This window comes from Sorex fumeus, unplaced genomic scaffold (assembly GCF_029834395.1).
Source record: "Sorex fumeus unplaced genomic scaffold, SorFum_2.1 ptg000044l, whole genome shotgun sequence".
Taxonomy (NCBI): domain Eukaryota; kingdom Metazoa; phylum Chordata; class Mammalia; order Eulipotyphla; family Soricidae; genus Sorex; species Sorex fumeus.
Window position 1 is genome coordinate 22,326,097 of NW_026606101.1, and position 15,863 is coordinate 22,341,959.

The 15,863-nt window shown below is 49.8% G+C and overlaps 1 protein-coding gene across 1 annotated transcript in view; it reads left to right on the forward strand.

The window, feature by feature from the left end:
• Positions 1-935: 935 nt before the first annotated feature.
• CDS2 (CDP-diacylglycerol synthase 2) overlaps positions 936-15,863 on the forward strand; it is a 47,923-nt gene continuing 32,995 nt past the window's right edge. The window contains exon 1 of the mRNA XM_056122143.1: positions 936-1,150. Within this exon, the coding sequence (XP_055978118.1) occupies positions 1,094-1,150 (57 nt within the window). The 5' untranslated portion in view covers positions 936-1,093. The remainder of the gene's footprint in view (positions 1,151-15,863) is intronic.

Genomic DNA, 15,863 nt, shown 5'->3' on the forward strand with positions numbered 1-15,863 from the left:
GCAATAGCACAGCGGGTAGGGCATTTGCCTTGCACGTGCCCGATCCGGGTTAGATTTCCAGCATCCCGTAGGGTCCCCCAAGCACCGCCAGGAGTAACTCCTGAGTGCATGAGCCAGGAGTAACCCCTGTGCATCGCTGGGTGTGACCCAAAAAGCAAAAAAAAAAAAAAAAATCCTGGCATGTGGGTCAGGGCATGGTTTACATGCTGGAGACTGGCTTCCAGCCTCAGCACAGCATAAACAACAGTAAGGCGGGCGGAGGGAGGCGGGGGGCGGGGAAGAGAGATAGTAGCACGGGCAGGGCCTTTGCCTTGCACGCGGCCGTCTAGGTGTCAATCCTCGGCATCCCATAGGGTTCCCCGAGCACCGCCGGGTGTTAAGCCCCAAGCATCGCCGGATGTTCCCCCCTGTGCGCCCCCCGAAATTGAGCCACGTTGGCAAAGGCATGCAGACTGCAGCCGGGGCTTCCCTTCTTGCCTCGCACCCTCCTCAGACACCAGGAGGCACCGCCGACCTTGCCTTGACTCAAACATCAGGGTGCGATGGAGTGAGTGGTCACCAAGACAAGGTCTGGCAGGGCACTCCCAGAACCCACGTCTAGGTGGCGGGAAGAACCCGTGGTCTCTAGGACCCAGCGCCCCAGCACCAGCAGGCGGCCTTGCCCACCGGATCCGGCTTTTTCTCCGACTCGGAAACGCTACGCCTTTTCCCGCCGCCTCCGGCTCCCGTCCAATGGGCGTCCCGCGGGCCGGCTGCGCCCCGCCCCCGCCGCCCCGCCCCGCCCCCTAGCGGCGCAGCGCGGTCGGTGCGGCTCCTGGGCGCGCTGGCGGCGCTGCGCATGCGCTCAGGCTCCGTGGGCCCTCCCGGGAGGAGGAGGAGGAGGAGGAGGCGGAGGAGGGGGAGGAGAAGAGGGAGGAGGAGGAGGAGCGAGCCGGCCGGGCCTGGGCGGCCGCCCAGCGCCGGGCTCGGGTGAAAGGGCGGCGGCGCGGTGGGCGGGGCCGAGCGGCTGCGGAGGGGCCTTGCAGCGGCGGCCGCGGTGGGTGCTGCGAGCTCGCTCGCGTAGCGGCGTCGGCGCCGCGCCGGGGTCTCCAGCATGTCGGAGCTGAGGCAGAGGGGGGCGCGCGACCCGGACGCCCCGCCCGAGGACAAGGTACCCGGGAACGGGCGGGCTGGGCGGGGGGGCGTGCGCTCCAGGGGGTCCCCGCGCCCGCGGACCCTTTGTCGCCGCCGCCCGCGGGCGACGCCGGGAGGCCCGGAGAGCGCGCGGCGTCGGGGTGGGGGGCGCCAGGGGCGGGGGTCTGCAGGTTGCAGGTCGGGGGCTGGCTCCGGAGAGGCGACCCCCGGGGGTCGCGCACGGCCGCCGGCCTCGCGGCGTCCACCTCCAGGGCCCCCCCCTCCCCCGCCCCGGCATCCCCAAGACCCTCCTGGGAGCAGAGGAGACTCGGCGGCCCTGCAGACCCTCGCCCCTCCTCCCCCCCTCCGCTTCCGACCCGCGCCTCCACTTTCCGCTCCCTTGGCACAACTTTAATCCGGGGAGGGGGGGCCGCGGGGTCATAAACCGGCCTCGGCGGGGGGGCTGCGAGCCTCCCCCACCCCCTCCCCCGGGTGCAGGGTCACCTGCGTCGCGGCGGCCCCGGAGGCCTGGACCCGGCCTGCCCCCCGCAGCAGGTGTTGCAGAGTCGCCTCCGGGGCGCGCGCAGGGATGGATGGGGTGAAAAAGGAAAAAAAAAATCGGGGCCATTTTGGCGGGGACGCAGCGGGTGGCGGGGTGAGGGATGGGGTTGCAAGGGCCAGCTGTGTTCCTGGGGGTGGAGGGAGAGAGGGGGGATGTAGGGCGGGGGGGGGGCTCGCCCCCAGCTGCCCGCGGTCTGGAGCTGGGGATGGGGGAACTGACCCGAGCATCGCGTGGTGCGTGATGGACTGCAGGGAGCCCAGGGAAGCCCGGACCCGGAGCCCGGACAGTGCCCGCCGGCCACTGGCGCTTTGCTAGGGTGCACACGGAGCTCGGAGACCCACAAGCATTTCAACTTACCACGTCCGAATGGCTCGCCCCTTTTGGAGAATCGGAAGCGCGGCTTTCCAGCGCCTACCTGTGTGTCCCTCTGGCGGGGCCCAGGACCAGTCTCAGGGGCCCCAAACGCAGCACTCCTTGGCGCACCTTGCCAGGGTTTGGGGTCTGGAGAAATGAGGATGAGACTTCGTGAGAGGCGCCAGGAAGGCTAGCAAGCAAGCAAGGGAATTGGGTGACAGCAGTTAGGCTAGAAGAGATAATTTGGGTGAGATATTGAGGTTTGAAACCGCTTTTTTTTTTTTTTTGTTCTTGCTCTTGCTATTGACAGTGGTACCTCCAGGGAGGACTCTCATAACTCTCATACTGATTTTTAGTATGTATTTTGAGAAAATTGAGAGCTTTTGGATGCAAGTCTTTTTCTTTTGGGGGGTGAAACACGCAGTGGTGCTCAGGGTTTACTCCTTGCTCTGTGCCCAGAGATCACTCCTGGGGGGGTGCTCAGAGGGCCATTTGGGGTGTGGGGGATCAAACCCTGTTCTGTGTGCCTACCTGCTTTACTAGCTCTTGAGCTTCTGGATGCAAGTTTTGGAACGGTCTAGGTTCTTTGAAGACTTTAAAGTCTGATCTTCCTGGTTTTTATTTGTTTTGGACCACAGGCTGCTGCTGTACCTAGGGCTTACTCCTGACTCTTCTCAGGGATCACTTATTACGGGGCTTGGGGGACCACACATGGTGCCAGGATGGAACCGGGTTGGCTGCATGCAAGGCAAGGGGCCTTTCCTGTGGTAATCTCTTTCTCGCGCCTCTAATCTTTTTTTTTATTAAATATTTTAACCTCACATAAAGAGAATCCTGCCCAGACTTTATACACGTGTTGGTGAGCAGAGGTTTGGAGGCTGTGTAGTAGCCATTTTGGAGGGCGAAGATACTGGGACTTTAGAATTCTAGGAGGCGTGAGAAGAGAGAAAAAAAAGAGATGATATGTCTGATGAGCCTTATATATTTAACTGGTTAAAACAAGTTACGGGGGGCTGAGGGGAGTCACTTCTCATCGTCGCCACTGAAAATCCTTGGATCCATCTTCCGTGGAAACATTCTCTGTTGCTTTTATTTATTTATTTATTATTTTTTATTTTTTTTTGCTTTTTGGGTCACACCCGGCAATGCACAGGAGTTATTCCTGGCTCTGCACTCAGGAATTACCCCTGGCGGTGCTCAGGGGACCGTATGGGATGCTGGGAATCGAACCTGGGTCGGCCGCATGCAAGGCAAACGCCCTACCCGCTGTGCTATCACTCCAGCCCCTCTGTTGCTTTTAATTATTATCTTTGTTGTTGTTGTTTTCTGGTCTATACCCTGTGGTGCTCAGGGCTTGCTACTGCTGGCTCTGTGCTCAAGGAGTTACTCCAGACAGGGCTTCCCTGGAGCGGGGTACCAGGTGGGGTGCTAGGGATCTAACCTCGGGTGTTTGCGTGTAAGGCAATTGCCTTACCCACTGTACTATTTTTCCAGCCCCTGTTGCTTTATTTATTTATTTATTTATTTATTTATTTTTAACATGCTTTAATCACCTAATTAAGAATACATTTCAACCATACCTGATAATAAGAAGCCCCCATTGCTTTTTAAATTTTGATTTTGGAGCCATATCTAGTGATGCTTAGGGACTGCTATGAACTCTGTACTCAGGGGACCCGGAGGTGCCGGGAATCGAACCGGGGCCTCCTGCGTGCAAAGCTTGCTCTCTGGTTGTGCCAGAGGTGGTTGCTGCCTTAAATGCTTTCTCCTCTGTGCTTCAGACAGGGACAACATAAGGAGCTGTCCAGCCGAGGCTGCCATAGTTTCTTACAGGCCGCACTTAGACCGTATATACTCATCTGTGGCTTGGGGCTTTTGAGGTCATCCATTAAGCACATGTTACTCTCCAGCCCGGTATTTCTCACCCGTTTTCCAACCACAGCTGCCTTCCGACTTTGTTTCCTTCCTGTGCTCCCACTCTGACCAGTAGGTCCCCTAGCCTCGTGCTGTGACCACTCCGTTAGTGAAGATTTTTGTCTCTGGCTCCCTTGGACTGTTCTGGGGGCCTTCAGAGGGCCCTGGCTGGGGAATGCTGCCCTAAAGCCCAGGAGCTGTTGCATTCTATTTAACTCTGTCCATTAGCCTAGAACAAGCTAATCACCTCTTCACCTCATCACTGAGTTTTCCTCAATTGTAGTTGTTTGGGATTTTAAAAAAACATGTTTTAAGAATCGTAAAATGCTCTCTTTTGACAATTGTATTTGGTAGAATTCTTTAAAATTTTTGATTTTTTTCATAATCTGAAGTATTTATAGCTTTGAATTTGTTTACCGTGGGCTAGAACAAGATAAATTAGAAGTAATAAAACAATAATGTCTTTAAAAAAGTGTGAAATTTCTCATTCTTTAGAATTCGGAAACAGTATTAGATCATTTTATAAGAGGATCTGGGGAGAAAAATTAAGATTCTTTTTTGTGTGTGTGTGAAGCAAGGCAGTTTTTATTGAAACTTATTTAGAAAGATATGGGGGGGGGAAGGGAGAAGTACACATTGGAGAGAGAAATAATTTCTTCTCCAGAGTGGAAATAAAGAAGCAAAGAAACAGAAAAGTAAGCAAGATAAGCATTCACAGAAGAGCACAAAAAAATTACCATTCTAAGATGTTATAGTTGATTGAGTGCTGTGGTGACTTGCTTTATTAAGAATAAATAAGCAGACAGTTGTTACTTTCAAAATAATCCGGAGAATGTGTTTATTCTAAAACTCAGAAGGTATTTTGTTATATTTAGCATCCTAGAGTGGAATTTTCAAAGCCAATTCCTAATAAAGGAAACGTTTTCCTCTGGGAGTCATGCTTATAATTTTAAGGTCCCAAAGCACAGTGTTGATGCCAAACTAAGAAATCAGGAATTTAAGCTTAGGGAATGATCTTCTCGGCCAGCCATGTTTTTCCAATTTTTTTTCCCCCAATGTTTTTTTCATTTGTTTTTTGTTTTGGGGCCACACCTTGTAGTGCTCAGGGCTTACTCCTGACTATGAGCTCAGGGAACACTCCTGGCAGGGTCCAGGGACTGTATATGGGGTGCTGAGGATGGAACCCCTCTGGGCCGCGGGTCAGGCATACGCCCTACCCATGGTGCTATCGCTCCTGGCCCTTCCAGTGGCATGTATGAAAGGAGAGGATAAGAGATGGGCCAGGAGATAGCCACCTCAAACATCATGACCCGGGATTCAGGCCATCAGTGTACTGTGAAGGTTCTCGCGGTTTTCTCATGTCTCCGAGGTGCTCTTTAGACCTGTTTACTTGTCTCAAGTCTTCCTTTCTTCATCCGTGAAAGCAGAATGGAGGAAACAGTGACATCATTTTAAAAGGCAGTTTACATTTTAACTGGAGACAGTGGTTAAGAGCAGGGCCTTAGGATGAGTCATTGAGACCCAGTTTTTTTTTTCTCTTTTCTTTTTTGGGGGGAGGGGAATGGGGTGGGGCTCACACCTAGCAATACTTAGGGGTTTCTCCTGGTTTTGCACTCAGGAATCAGTCCTGATGGAACCCCGGGGACTGTAAGGGATTCATTCCTCCATCTAACCAGGTTGGTCATCTGGATTTGTTGTTCTTTTCCCACATACTTGAAAAACGATAATTATGAATGCATCTAGGGCACTTCTGAAATGACTAGTCAATAATTTGACAGTGCAGAGAATTCCCTTTTAACTGACAACATGAGTGTGTTTCTGGTTTTTGTTTGTTTTGTTTTGGGGCCATACCCGATAGCACAGTGGGTAGGGCGTTTACCTTGCACGCGACCTACCCAGGTTTGATGCCTCCGTCCCTCTCAGAGAGCCGGGCAAGCTACCAAGACGGCAGAGCCTGACAAACTCCTCGTGGTGTATTCGATATGCCAAAAACAGTAACAACAAGTCTCACAATGGAGACATTACTGGTGCCTGCTCGAGCAAATCGATGAACAGCGAGAGGACAGTGCTACAGTACTACCCGATAATAAACTCAAGGCTTGCTTCCAGTGGTGCTTGGGGATGTCGGCAGTAGCGGGTATCAAACCGGCCATATATGAGGCAAACCCCTTCCTCTCTGTTACTTCTCCAGCTTGCAGCGGTGTTTGGGATCTGTGCGCTTTCCCACCTCTCATCAGATACACACAGGTGGGGCACGTTGATGCTGTTAGGGTTCTAGGCTTGCAGAATCGCTCGCTGTCCTGCGCTCTGGCTTGGGGCCTGTGCTGGGTGGTCTCCTTGGCCTCCCGCAGAGGTGCTGCCTCCTTGGGAAAGCCCACCTGACTCTTTCTTACTCCCTGTTTTGTAGGGTCTTGTTGAAAGGAAACGAAGTTGGTTCCTGGAGTCCAACCCAGAGCTCGTCTTCCAGGCCTCGTCAGGCAGCGCTGCCTGGTTGGGGTGGTGGTGTGGCGCCGTGGAGGGCAGTCTTGGGCTCCGTTGGGCAGCTTGCCCTGCTAGTCCCTGATCTTTGCTCTCCTGTTGTTTGCCCCAATAGCGGGGACGCCTTGGGGCTCATGGAGGGGACTGACCTTTTGAATGAAGTTAAATTTTATTGTGGTTTTTGGCTCGACAATGCAGGGTTCAGTATTTGAATGGTACAAAGGTGTCCGGGAGCCCCTCTTCCTTCCTTCCCTGGTTCTCCTGCCGCAGGTACCCCTGCGTGTCAGGATGAGGTGTTCTGCAGCGGCTGGCCTGTCTTTTCAAAATCAGTTGGGATTTGGTTTGTCACCCTTCAGCAGCCTCTTCTGGGTAGTCTGGTGGCTCCATAGATTTTCTTTCTTTGAAAAACTGCCCAGGGCAGGGCTGTAGCTTAGCAGAGTGCATGTTCCTCCTGTTTGAGGGCCTGTGTTCAGTCCCTGCACTCCTGGTTGAAGGAACCAGCATACATACAAAAGCAGGCTTTGCTTTTTTTCTTTTCCCCCCTTTTTGGGTCACACCTGGCGATGCACAGGGGTTACTCCTGACTCTGCACTCAGGAATTGCACCTGGCTCTGCACTCACGTATTACTCCTGGTGGTGCTCAGGGGACCATATGGGATGCTGGGAATTGAATCCGGGTTGGCCATGTGCAAGGCAAATGCCCTACCCGCTGTGCTATTGCTCCAGCCCCTTGCTTGTTTTTTTTTAAAAAAAGGATTTGGGCTGTGGCCGGAGAGATAGTACAGGGGCTAGGGCATTTGCCTTGCACGCGGCCGACCCTGGTTCGATTCCCGGAATCCTGAGCACCGCCAGGAATAATTCCTGAGTGCAGAGCAGGAGTGACCCCTGAATATTGCCTGGTGTGACCCAAAAAGCATTCCCCCCTGAAAAAAATAGAGCTTGGGTCCACACCTGACTCTGCTCAGGGCTTACTCCTGGCTTTACTCAGGCATCAGTTTTGGTGACCATTTGTGGTGCTGGGGATCGTATCCCGGTCAGCCTCATGAATGCCCTGCCTGCTGTACTATCTCTTTTGCCCTATTTTTCCCCTTCTCCTTTTTCCCTTCCCTTCCCCCCTTTTCTCTGTTTTCCAGCCTGTGGGAGTGTGGACGCTAGGTCTCTGGGGGAGGCAGGCCTTTCACTGGTCTTGTTCTGATTGTCTGAGAGCCTCCTGTGGGCAATGCAGACTTGCTCCCCGGCCCCACCTGCACTTCACTCTTGAGCCACAGCCCTGGTTCTTTGCTCAATTAAAAAATAATTTGTGTGTGGGGGGCGGTTTGGCTGATACCCTGCTTCTGGTGCCGGAGGATTATGACCCAGCTGGGCAGGGACAAACCAAAGGCTCACTCACAGAGCTGTAGAACTACATTGTTTCACTCTGGCCAGACCCAAGCCTTCTGCTCCTGTGCTTCTTTGGCCGGGGCCCAGAACAAAGGCAGAGTGTACAAAGTTAAAGGCCTGAGGTGGATAGCTGGGGAGGACTGGCTAGAGGGCAGGAGATGGTGAGAGAGTCCTGATAAGAGAAACAAATAAGAGCGAGGGAAGGGGCATCTCCTGATGATGGCCTGCCTGGAGGCTTTTGGCAGGATCTCTCAGCTGGAATGCTCCGGGCCCACAAAGGTCCCTGACACCACCACGTTCCTGCCACACTAGCTCTGTGCTCTGGAGTGACCTCTGGCAGTGTTCAGGGGACCCTATGGACGCTGGGATTAGAACCAGGTTCATGGTCACAGCCAAATGCAAGACAGATGCCTGATCTCCTGATCTCCTATACTCCTATATTACCTCTTTGCCACCCCCCCAAAAAAAAAACCTTTAATGAAAGAAACAGATTAAAACAAAAGATAGTCATTGTAGAAGCACCAGCAAGAAAATAAACCACGTTGGGACCAAAGCCATAGTACAGTGGGTTGGGCGTTTGGCATGTACGCAGCTGACCTGGGTTCAAATCCTGGCATTCCATTATGGTCCCCCAAGCATCACCAGAAGTAATTCCTGAGTGCAGAGCCAGAAGTAACCCCTGAGCATTGCTGGGTATGACCCAAGAAGAAAAAAAAAAAGGAAAAAGAAAATTAACCATCTTAATATTGCTACTCAGAAATAATCATTCTAGGGGGTTGGAGAGATAGTAAAGGGGTGAGGCATATGCCTTGCATGGGGCCAACCCACATTTAATATTTAATCCCCGGCATCCCGTATGGTCTTCTGAGCCCTTCAGGAGTGATTCCTGAGTGCAGAGCCAGGAGGAAGCCCCCAGCATTGCCAGATATGGAATCAAAACAAAACAAACAAAACAGAACAACAACAACAAAAATCATCCTATGTTGGTATAGAATTTCTTTTTTCATATGCGCTGTGCTGGGGGCTGGCATGACAATACAGCACATGTTAGTACAGAGGGCTGGGCGTTTGCCTTGCACGTGGCCAACCTGAGTTTCGATCACTGCTACTCCACGTGGTTCCCTGAGCTGCTGGATGTGGTCCAAAACAGAACAAAAACATATGCACTACGCATTTTTGCTCGCTTCTGTACTACTTTTCTTGTTTCTTTCTGGTGGTTGGGGGTAGCACTGTAACACTGTCCTCCCGTTGTTCATCGATTTGCTCGAGCGGGCCCAGGAACGTCTCCATCGTGAGACTTGTTATTACTGTTTTTGGCATATTGAATACGTCACGAGTAGCTTGCCAGGCTTTGCCGTGCAGGCGAGATGCTCTCCATAGCTTGCTGGGCTCTCCAAGAGGGGCGGAGGAATTGAACCCTGGTTGGCCGGGACGGCCGCGTGCAAGGCAAACGCCCTACCCTCTGTGCTATCGCTGGTGCCACAGCTAATAATGGTGCACAGGGGCTGCCCTGTCTCTGCTGGGGTCCAGCAGTGCTGGGGAGTGAACCTAGATCTCTGGTATGCAAAATATGTGCTGTGCCCTAAAACATTTTCCTTGGAGGGTCCTCTAGAACGGTGCTGGGGGGCTGGCAGGGCTCCATCGGTGGTGCTTGGTAGACCATGCACTTCAGTGACTGAGCCCCAGACACTGTCTGCCAGGCGTGTGCTCCAGCCCTTTGATCTATTTCCCTGACTCCTTATTATTAATTTTTTTGGCAGTGCTGGGCATGGCGCCCAGGGCTTCACTACTCTTGCAAGACAAGTGCAGGGCATCCAAGCAGTGTCCCCAGTCCTCCCTGGCCTCTTTAGAAACATTTTAACTCATAACCATTTTTAATGACTGTCATTTCTTTGTGTGCTGTCCCTTAACTTATTAGATTATTCAGACATGTAAACTGTTTTAAGCTATTTGCTATTGGAAGCAGGCTGCAGGAAGTAACCCTTACAAAAATAAACCTTTCTGCACATGCCTGATATCCCCAGATAAGTTCTATGTTTAGAACTAAAGACCTAAAAGGGAATGTACATTGTTTGAGTTTTTTTGATACAAAATAATCTGTTTCCTTCCCACAGTGAAAAATTTTTTTGTTGTTGTTGTATAAATTTAAACCCACAGTAAGTATGTAGCCATTTTAATAACCAGATTAGAGTGTCTTTGTTTTCAGAAGAGGGATACCAGAAGGGTACTTTGCCTCCTGGTTTTAGGAGAGGTGGTGTTGCCTGGTGACAAGCACAGAGTGGAGTTGCATGGTTGGTTTGTAATCAGGTACCACTACTGATTTGCCTTGATTCTTCCATCTTAACGGTGGGGCTTGGAATGGGTCTATCTGGGCCATGATCACAATGTTTCTTACTTATACTGGCTGTAGTTTAGAGCAGAGCTTCTTAAGCTTTTTCTATTTGTGATCCTGTTTGCCTGAGAAACTTTTACATGATCCTTATCTTTGTAGGCATATAAAATAGCGACACAGATCAAATATACATGGGCAGAAACTCAGATCTATTTGAAAATCGGTTCTTATTTTTTCGGGGGAGAGGGGCACATATGCTATTGCTCAGGGGTTACTCCCGGCTCTGCACTCAGGTATCATTTCTAGTGGGCTCAGGGGACCATATGGGATGCCAGGGACTGAACCCAGGTTGGCCACTTGCAAGGCAAGTGCCCTGCTCACTGTACTTTGACCCTCAAAAGCAATTACTTATTATTATTCACGGTCACGGTCTTCCCGTTGTTCATCGATTTGCTCGAGCGGGCCCAGTAACGTTTCCATCATGAGACTTGTTGTTACTGTGTTTGGCATATCGAATACATCACGGGTAGTTTGCCAGGCTCTGCCGTGCGGGCGAAATACTCTTGGTAGTTTGCGGGCTCTCCGAGAGGGGTGGAGGAATCGAACTCGGGTCGGCCATGTTGACAGCTTGTAAGGCAAAGGCCCTACCGCTGTGCTATCGCTCTAGCCCATTATTATTATTATTATTTTAAATGTTAAAATACACCTGCCTTTGTTCAGGGATTACTCCTGGCTCTGCGCTAAGGGATTAGCCTTGGTGGGGATCAGGGGGTCACGTGTGCTGCTGTGCATTGACCGAGGATTAGCCACGTGCAGGGCAGGTGCCTGCCCACTGTACTGTCTCTGCAGCTCCTGTTTTTTAAAAGTTAGGCCTTCTTCCTATAGGGGCATGACCCACAGTTTAAGAAGCTAGGCCTAGAGTAGCCAGATACTTGATTAGGTGATTAGGTAAAGTTTCTCTTCATAGAATCGATGTAAAAGGAGTCACAGAACTAGAACGTTAATGTCTACAGTGTTTTTTGACCTAACAGAGGCAGTAGTCGTCAATGCTGCTGCGACATGCGTCATCTGACCAAGGGGTCTCGTACAAAAGGTGTATCTGTGTCTTAGCAGAGTCTTAAGTGCTAGTTCACAGGAAATTAAAAAACTGAATTACACAGAAAAACGAAACAAAACAAAAACAGAACACTGCCAGAAAAATGACCTGCTTGCTTTAGAAAATAAATGGCAGAAAGATATTTCCCAGGCTGGAATGATAGTTCAGTGGGTAGGGCGTTTGCCTTGCAGGTGACTGACCAGGGTTCGATCCCAAGAATTCTATACAGTCCCCTGAGTATAGCCAGGAGTGAGCCCTGAGCACTGCAGGGCATGGCCCAAGACAGAAAAGATATTTTCCTCTTCCATGTTAGAAAACAACAACAAAAGACAACCCCCAAAAAGCAAACAAGGAGTGATAGGTACAGAGAAATAGTATAGCAGTTAAGGCACTTGTCTTGTACACAAGCCACCCTGGTTTGGTCCCTGGCACTGCATATGGTCCCTGAGCACTGCCAGGGATCACACCTGAACACTGCCAGGTCAATCCCCTGCCCCCGAAAAAAAGATTTAAGCGAGGATAAGAAAGATAAAAAGAGAAAACTGACGATTCCTTAAGGCTGCAGACTTGACTGACTTCTGATTGTTATTGGAAATGCTCAAATTCCAAAAAGCACGGAGAACTTTTTTTAGAAGAAGAGTTATTTGGAATGTAATTTTCATATTATTCCAGTTGATGAGAAACACAATGAAGAGTATCATGTGGAACCAAGTGTTTCTTCAATTGCAGAAGAAAAGTCTAGACGGAAAAAGAGAGAGAAATCCCTTCCTTGCTGCCCTGTTTGTCCCCCACTGATAAACTGCATTGTTATGTTTTGCGGAATGAGTGCCAACAATTTATTTTATTTATTTTACTTGATTGGGTGCCAACAATTTAGTTTTTAACTACCAGTGGTCAGAAAGTGGAAGTTCATCAATGGCTCCAGAAACGAGTTAATTGAGGGGCTGGAGAGAGAGTACAGCCAGTAAGGTCCTTGTTGTGCACTCGGGCTTGATCCCTGCATCCCAAACATTGCCAGGAGTAATCGCTGGGTGTTGGCTCCCCACCCCCAACAAACAAACAAAAACATGTTAATTGAAAATAACCAGAATGTTAAAAAAAAACAAAAAACAAAAACAGGAAACCCCAAAACACAGATTGGCTCCTGAGTGACAGCACAGTGGGTAAGGCACATGCCTTGCATAGAACCTACCCTGGCTCAACCCCGGCACCACATATGGTCCCCAAAATTTTATTTTTTAAAAATAAAAATCTGGTTTAGAATAAAAAATATTTAGTTGCTTTGAACTTGTTGTCTTGGCCTGGAGAGCTAGTACGGTGGGCAGGGGGTCTGCGTCGCGTGTGGCCCACCCGGCTTCAATCTCTGGTGCCACATCTGGTCTCTCCAGGCCCTCCAGGAGTGTTCCCTGAGCACCGCCTGAGTGTGGTTTGAAAACCCAACATATCCCAACCAAAACCCAAACTTGATGTCTTCCAGTTCTTTTGCGTTAAGTTTCTTGGTCACTTCCATTTGGCACAGTCTGAGCTTCATTTGAAATCCTGGTTCTCCAATGGTCCCGCCTGGGAATTGTGTGGTTCTCAAATGAGCTGGGAGAGTTGTTGCAGAGAGCTGAAAGGGTGTGGGCCTGGGAGCAAGCGCCCCTCAGGACAGGAGAGTGCCACACCACCGCAGGGCCCATTAAAAACACACACACACACACACACACACACACACACACACACTGATTGAAATGGAAACCATTCATAAATGGAGCTAGATGAAACTGATGACTTCTATCACACAAGTCAAGAGTATGAACAAAGCCATAGACCATGAGAGGATATTGGTAACAAGATAGCCAATGCCTTGCTCACATCCTACTCAGTTCAGTCCCCCTGGGTACCACTGGGAGTGACCCCTCAGCACAGTTGGGGATGGCCCAGCCTCCCTCCCTAAGTTTATCTGACAGGTGGTTCATATTCAGAGTCAGTCAAGATTTACTACTGCAAAGTGATATAAAAGACAATAGAAAGCTGGTGGTTGATAAGTGTACAGAAAATGCCTGACACTGTTAGTCATTGGGAAATGCAAAGCAAAATCCATTGAAAAGATCCCTCTATGCCCCATCAGTGACTGAAATCTGAGGTGCTGCAAATGCTAAGGACTGGCAGGTGTGGGAGAAGTGGAACTTTCTTTCAGTTAGTTTGTGAGAGTATAAATGGGTCTAGCCACCCTAGAATAGTGGCAGTATTTACTAAAACTCAATATTGCATAAATCTGTGATTTAGTACCACTTCGAGGTGATTAACAATAGAAGTCTTTGTATATGTTCATCAGATGACCAATTCTTGGAATTAGTGATTTAAAAATTTTTTTTTAAATATAGTAACTCCGGGTTGGAGCAATAGCTTAGCGGGTAGGGCGTTTGCCTTGCACACAGCCAAGCAGGCTGACCCAGGTTCAATTCCTTTGTGCCTCTCGGAGAGCCCGGCAAGGTACCGAGAATATCTCCCCCACACGGAAAAGCCTGGCAAGCTACCCGTGATGTATTCGATATGCCAAACACAGTAACAAGTGTCACAATGGAGACATTACTGGGCTCGCTCAAGCAAATCGATGAACAATGGGAGGACAGTGACAGTGATAGTAACTCCAAGCTATAAGTAACACAAATTATGAATAATGCTACTGTTGTGGGTTTAGAAATCTGTTGGAGTCTTGTCTTGGGATTCTTCTGGAAACATAAGCTGAAGTGGAATTATTTTCTGACTCATACACTGCTCCTGTTAATTTTTTTTTTCCTGGGGGCTGGGGGGCACCAGGCTCTGTGATCAGGAGTTACTCCTGACTGTGCTTAGGGGACATATTGGATGCTGAGGATCGAATCAGGGTCAGCTGCATGCAAGGCAAATGCCCTCCCTGCTGTATTCTCTCTCCGGCCCCAATTCTGCTTAAATTTCTGAGGAACTTCAATATTTAGCATATTCTTGTACTTTAGAAATTTCTCATTTATGTAAAACCTACACCCCCCCCCCAAAAAAAAAACCCACTATTGAGGACCTTAGTAATTAAGATTATCAAGAGTGTTAAAAACAAGAACATTTCAAGGTTTTAGTTTTGGTTTTTGGGTCACACCCGGCAGTACTTAGGGGCCCTATGCAGTGCCAGGGATTGAACTTGGATTGGCGGCATGCAGGACAAGCTCCTTTACCCCTGTACTACTTTCTTGCTGAGCTGAAATGAGAACAACTCAAAAGACTGGGCAGCTTGAATGAACTGTGTTGTGGAGGAAGAGAGGGGTGGGAGCAGCGGAGTGTTAATGGGCATGGAGGAGTGGGTGATAAGTGGAGTGACTCTTTTGATCTCAAGCTTGGCAGTTTGGAGGAAGCACTATGTGGGTCCTAATGATGGGTCTCTGTCAGGGGCAACTGTCAGACTTTGTAACACTCAGCTTTGTTGTGGTTTTATGTAGAGCTTCCGGAATGGGAGCTTTCTTCTTTGGTACAGCATGGAGTCCAGAAAAAAAAAAAGTTCTGAATGTGTTATATTTCTGCTTTATAAATGATATCTATGCTGCAGTATGACCGGAGGCTCTTTAGTTTTTGGATCACACCTGGTGCTGCTCAGGGCGTACTCCTGGCTCAGCCCTCACAGGGCTCACTCCTTGTCAGGCCTGGGGAATCCTAGGGGGTGCTGGGGATTGAACCCGGGTTGGCTGCGTGCAAAAGGTAAGTGCGCTCCCCCACTGTACTATCTCTCCGGCCCAGACTTGAGGCTGTTTTTAAAATAAAAATTCATCTTTGCAAGGCCTGTGTTGCCAGCGTGATTCTCAGTGTACGCACGCATGGAGACCACACACATGGACCCACAGACACACACATACACTTGTATACATATAAATTTAAATTATTAAATTTTTTTTTCTTGAGCCACTCCTAGGGGGTGGGGTGACCATGAGGTACCTGGGACCAGACTCTGGTCTCCTGCATGCAAAGCACGTGCGCCAGCTCAGGAGTTCTCTACCCCACATATTATTTTTGTATTTGGATATACTTAGAGAAAATGTGTAATGATTCTGACATTCTCCCAGCATTATTTATTTATATGTTTGGGGACCCCACCAGCAGGTTATGGGGCAGCCACTATTCCCAACTCATCGTGGTGGTGGGGTGAAGCACGCACTCCAACCCTTTGAGTTTTCTCCCTGGCCCCTTCCCAAGCATTATGTAAAATGTGGCTCATTGTCCCGTGAGTTCTTTTCTTTTCTTTTTCTTTTTTTTTTTGGTTTTGGGCCACACCGCAAGGCTCAGAGTTTACTCCTGGCTTTGCACTCAGGAATCACTCCTCGGGGGACCATATGGGATACTGGCTAGCAAACCCAGGTTGGCTGCATGCAAATACCCTCTCCACTGTGCTATCGTTCTGGCCCCAGAGTTGTTTTAAATGTGCTGAATGGATCTTTGAGACATACATATACATTCATTTTTGTCCTCTCTTTACAAACGCTGACAGAAATCAGCGTGACTCCTAAGAAGGGTGTGTGTTAACAAGCCCGTGTGTGTTTTTCTGGGAAGCGTTGGCTGGGGTTGTGGGAGGTTTGCACCATGTGCTTGCTGGGCTTTCTTAGCTTGAATTTGTTTTGTTTTTGTTTTGG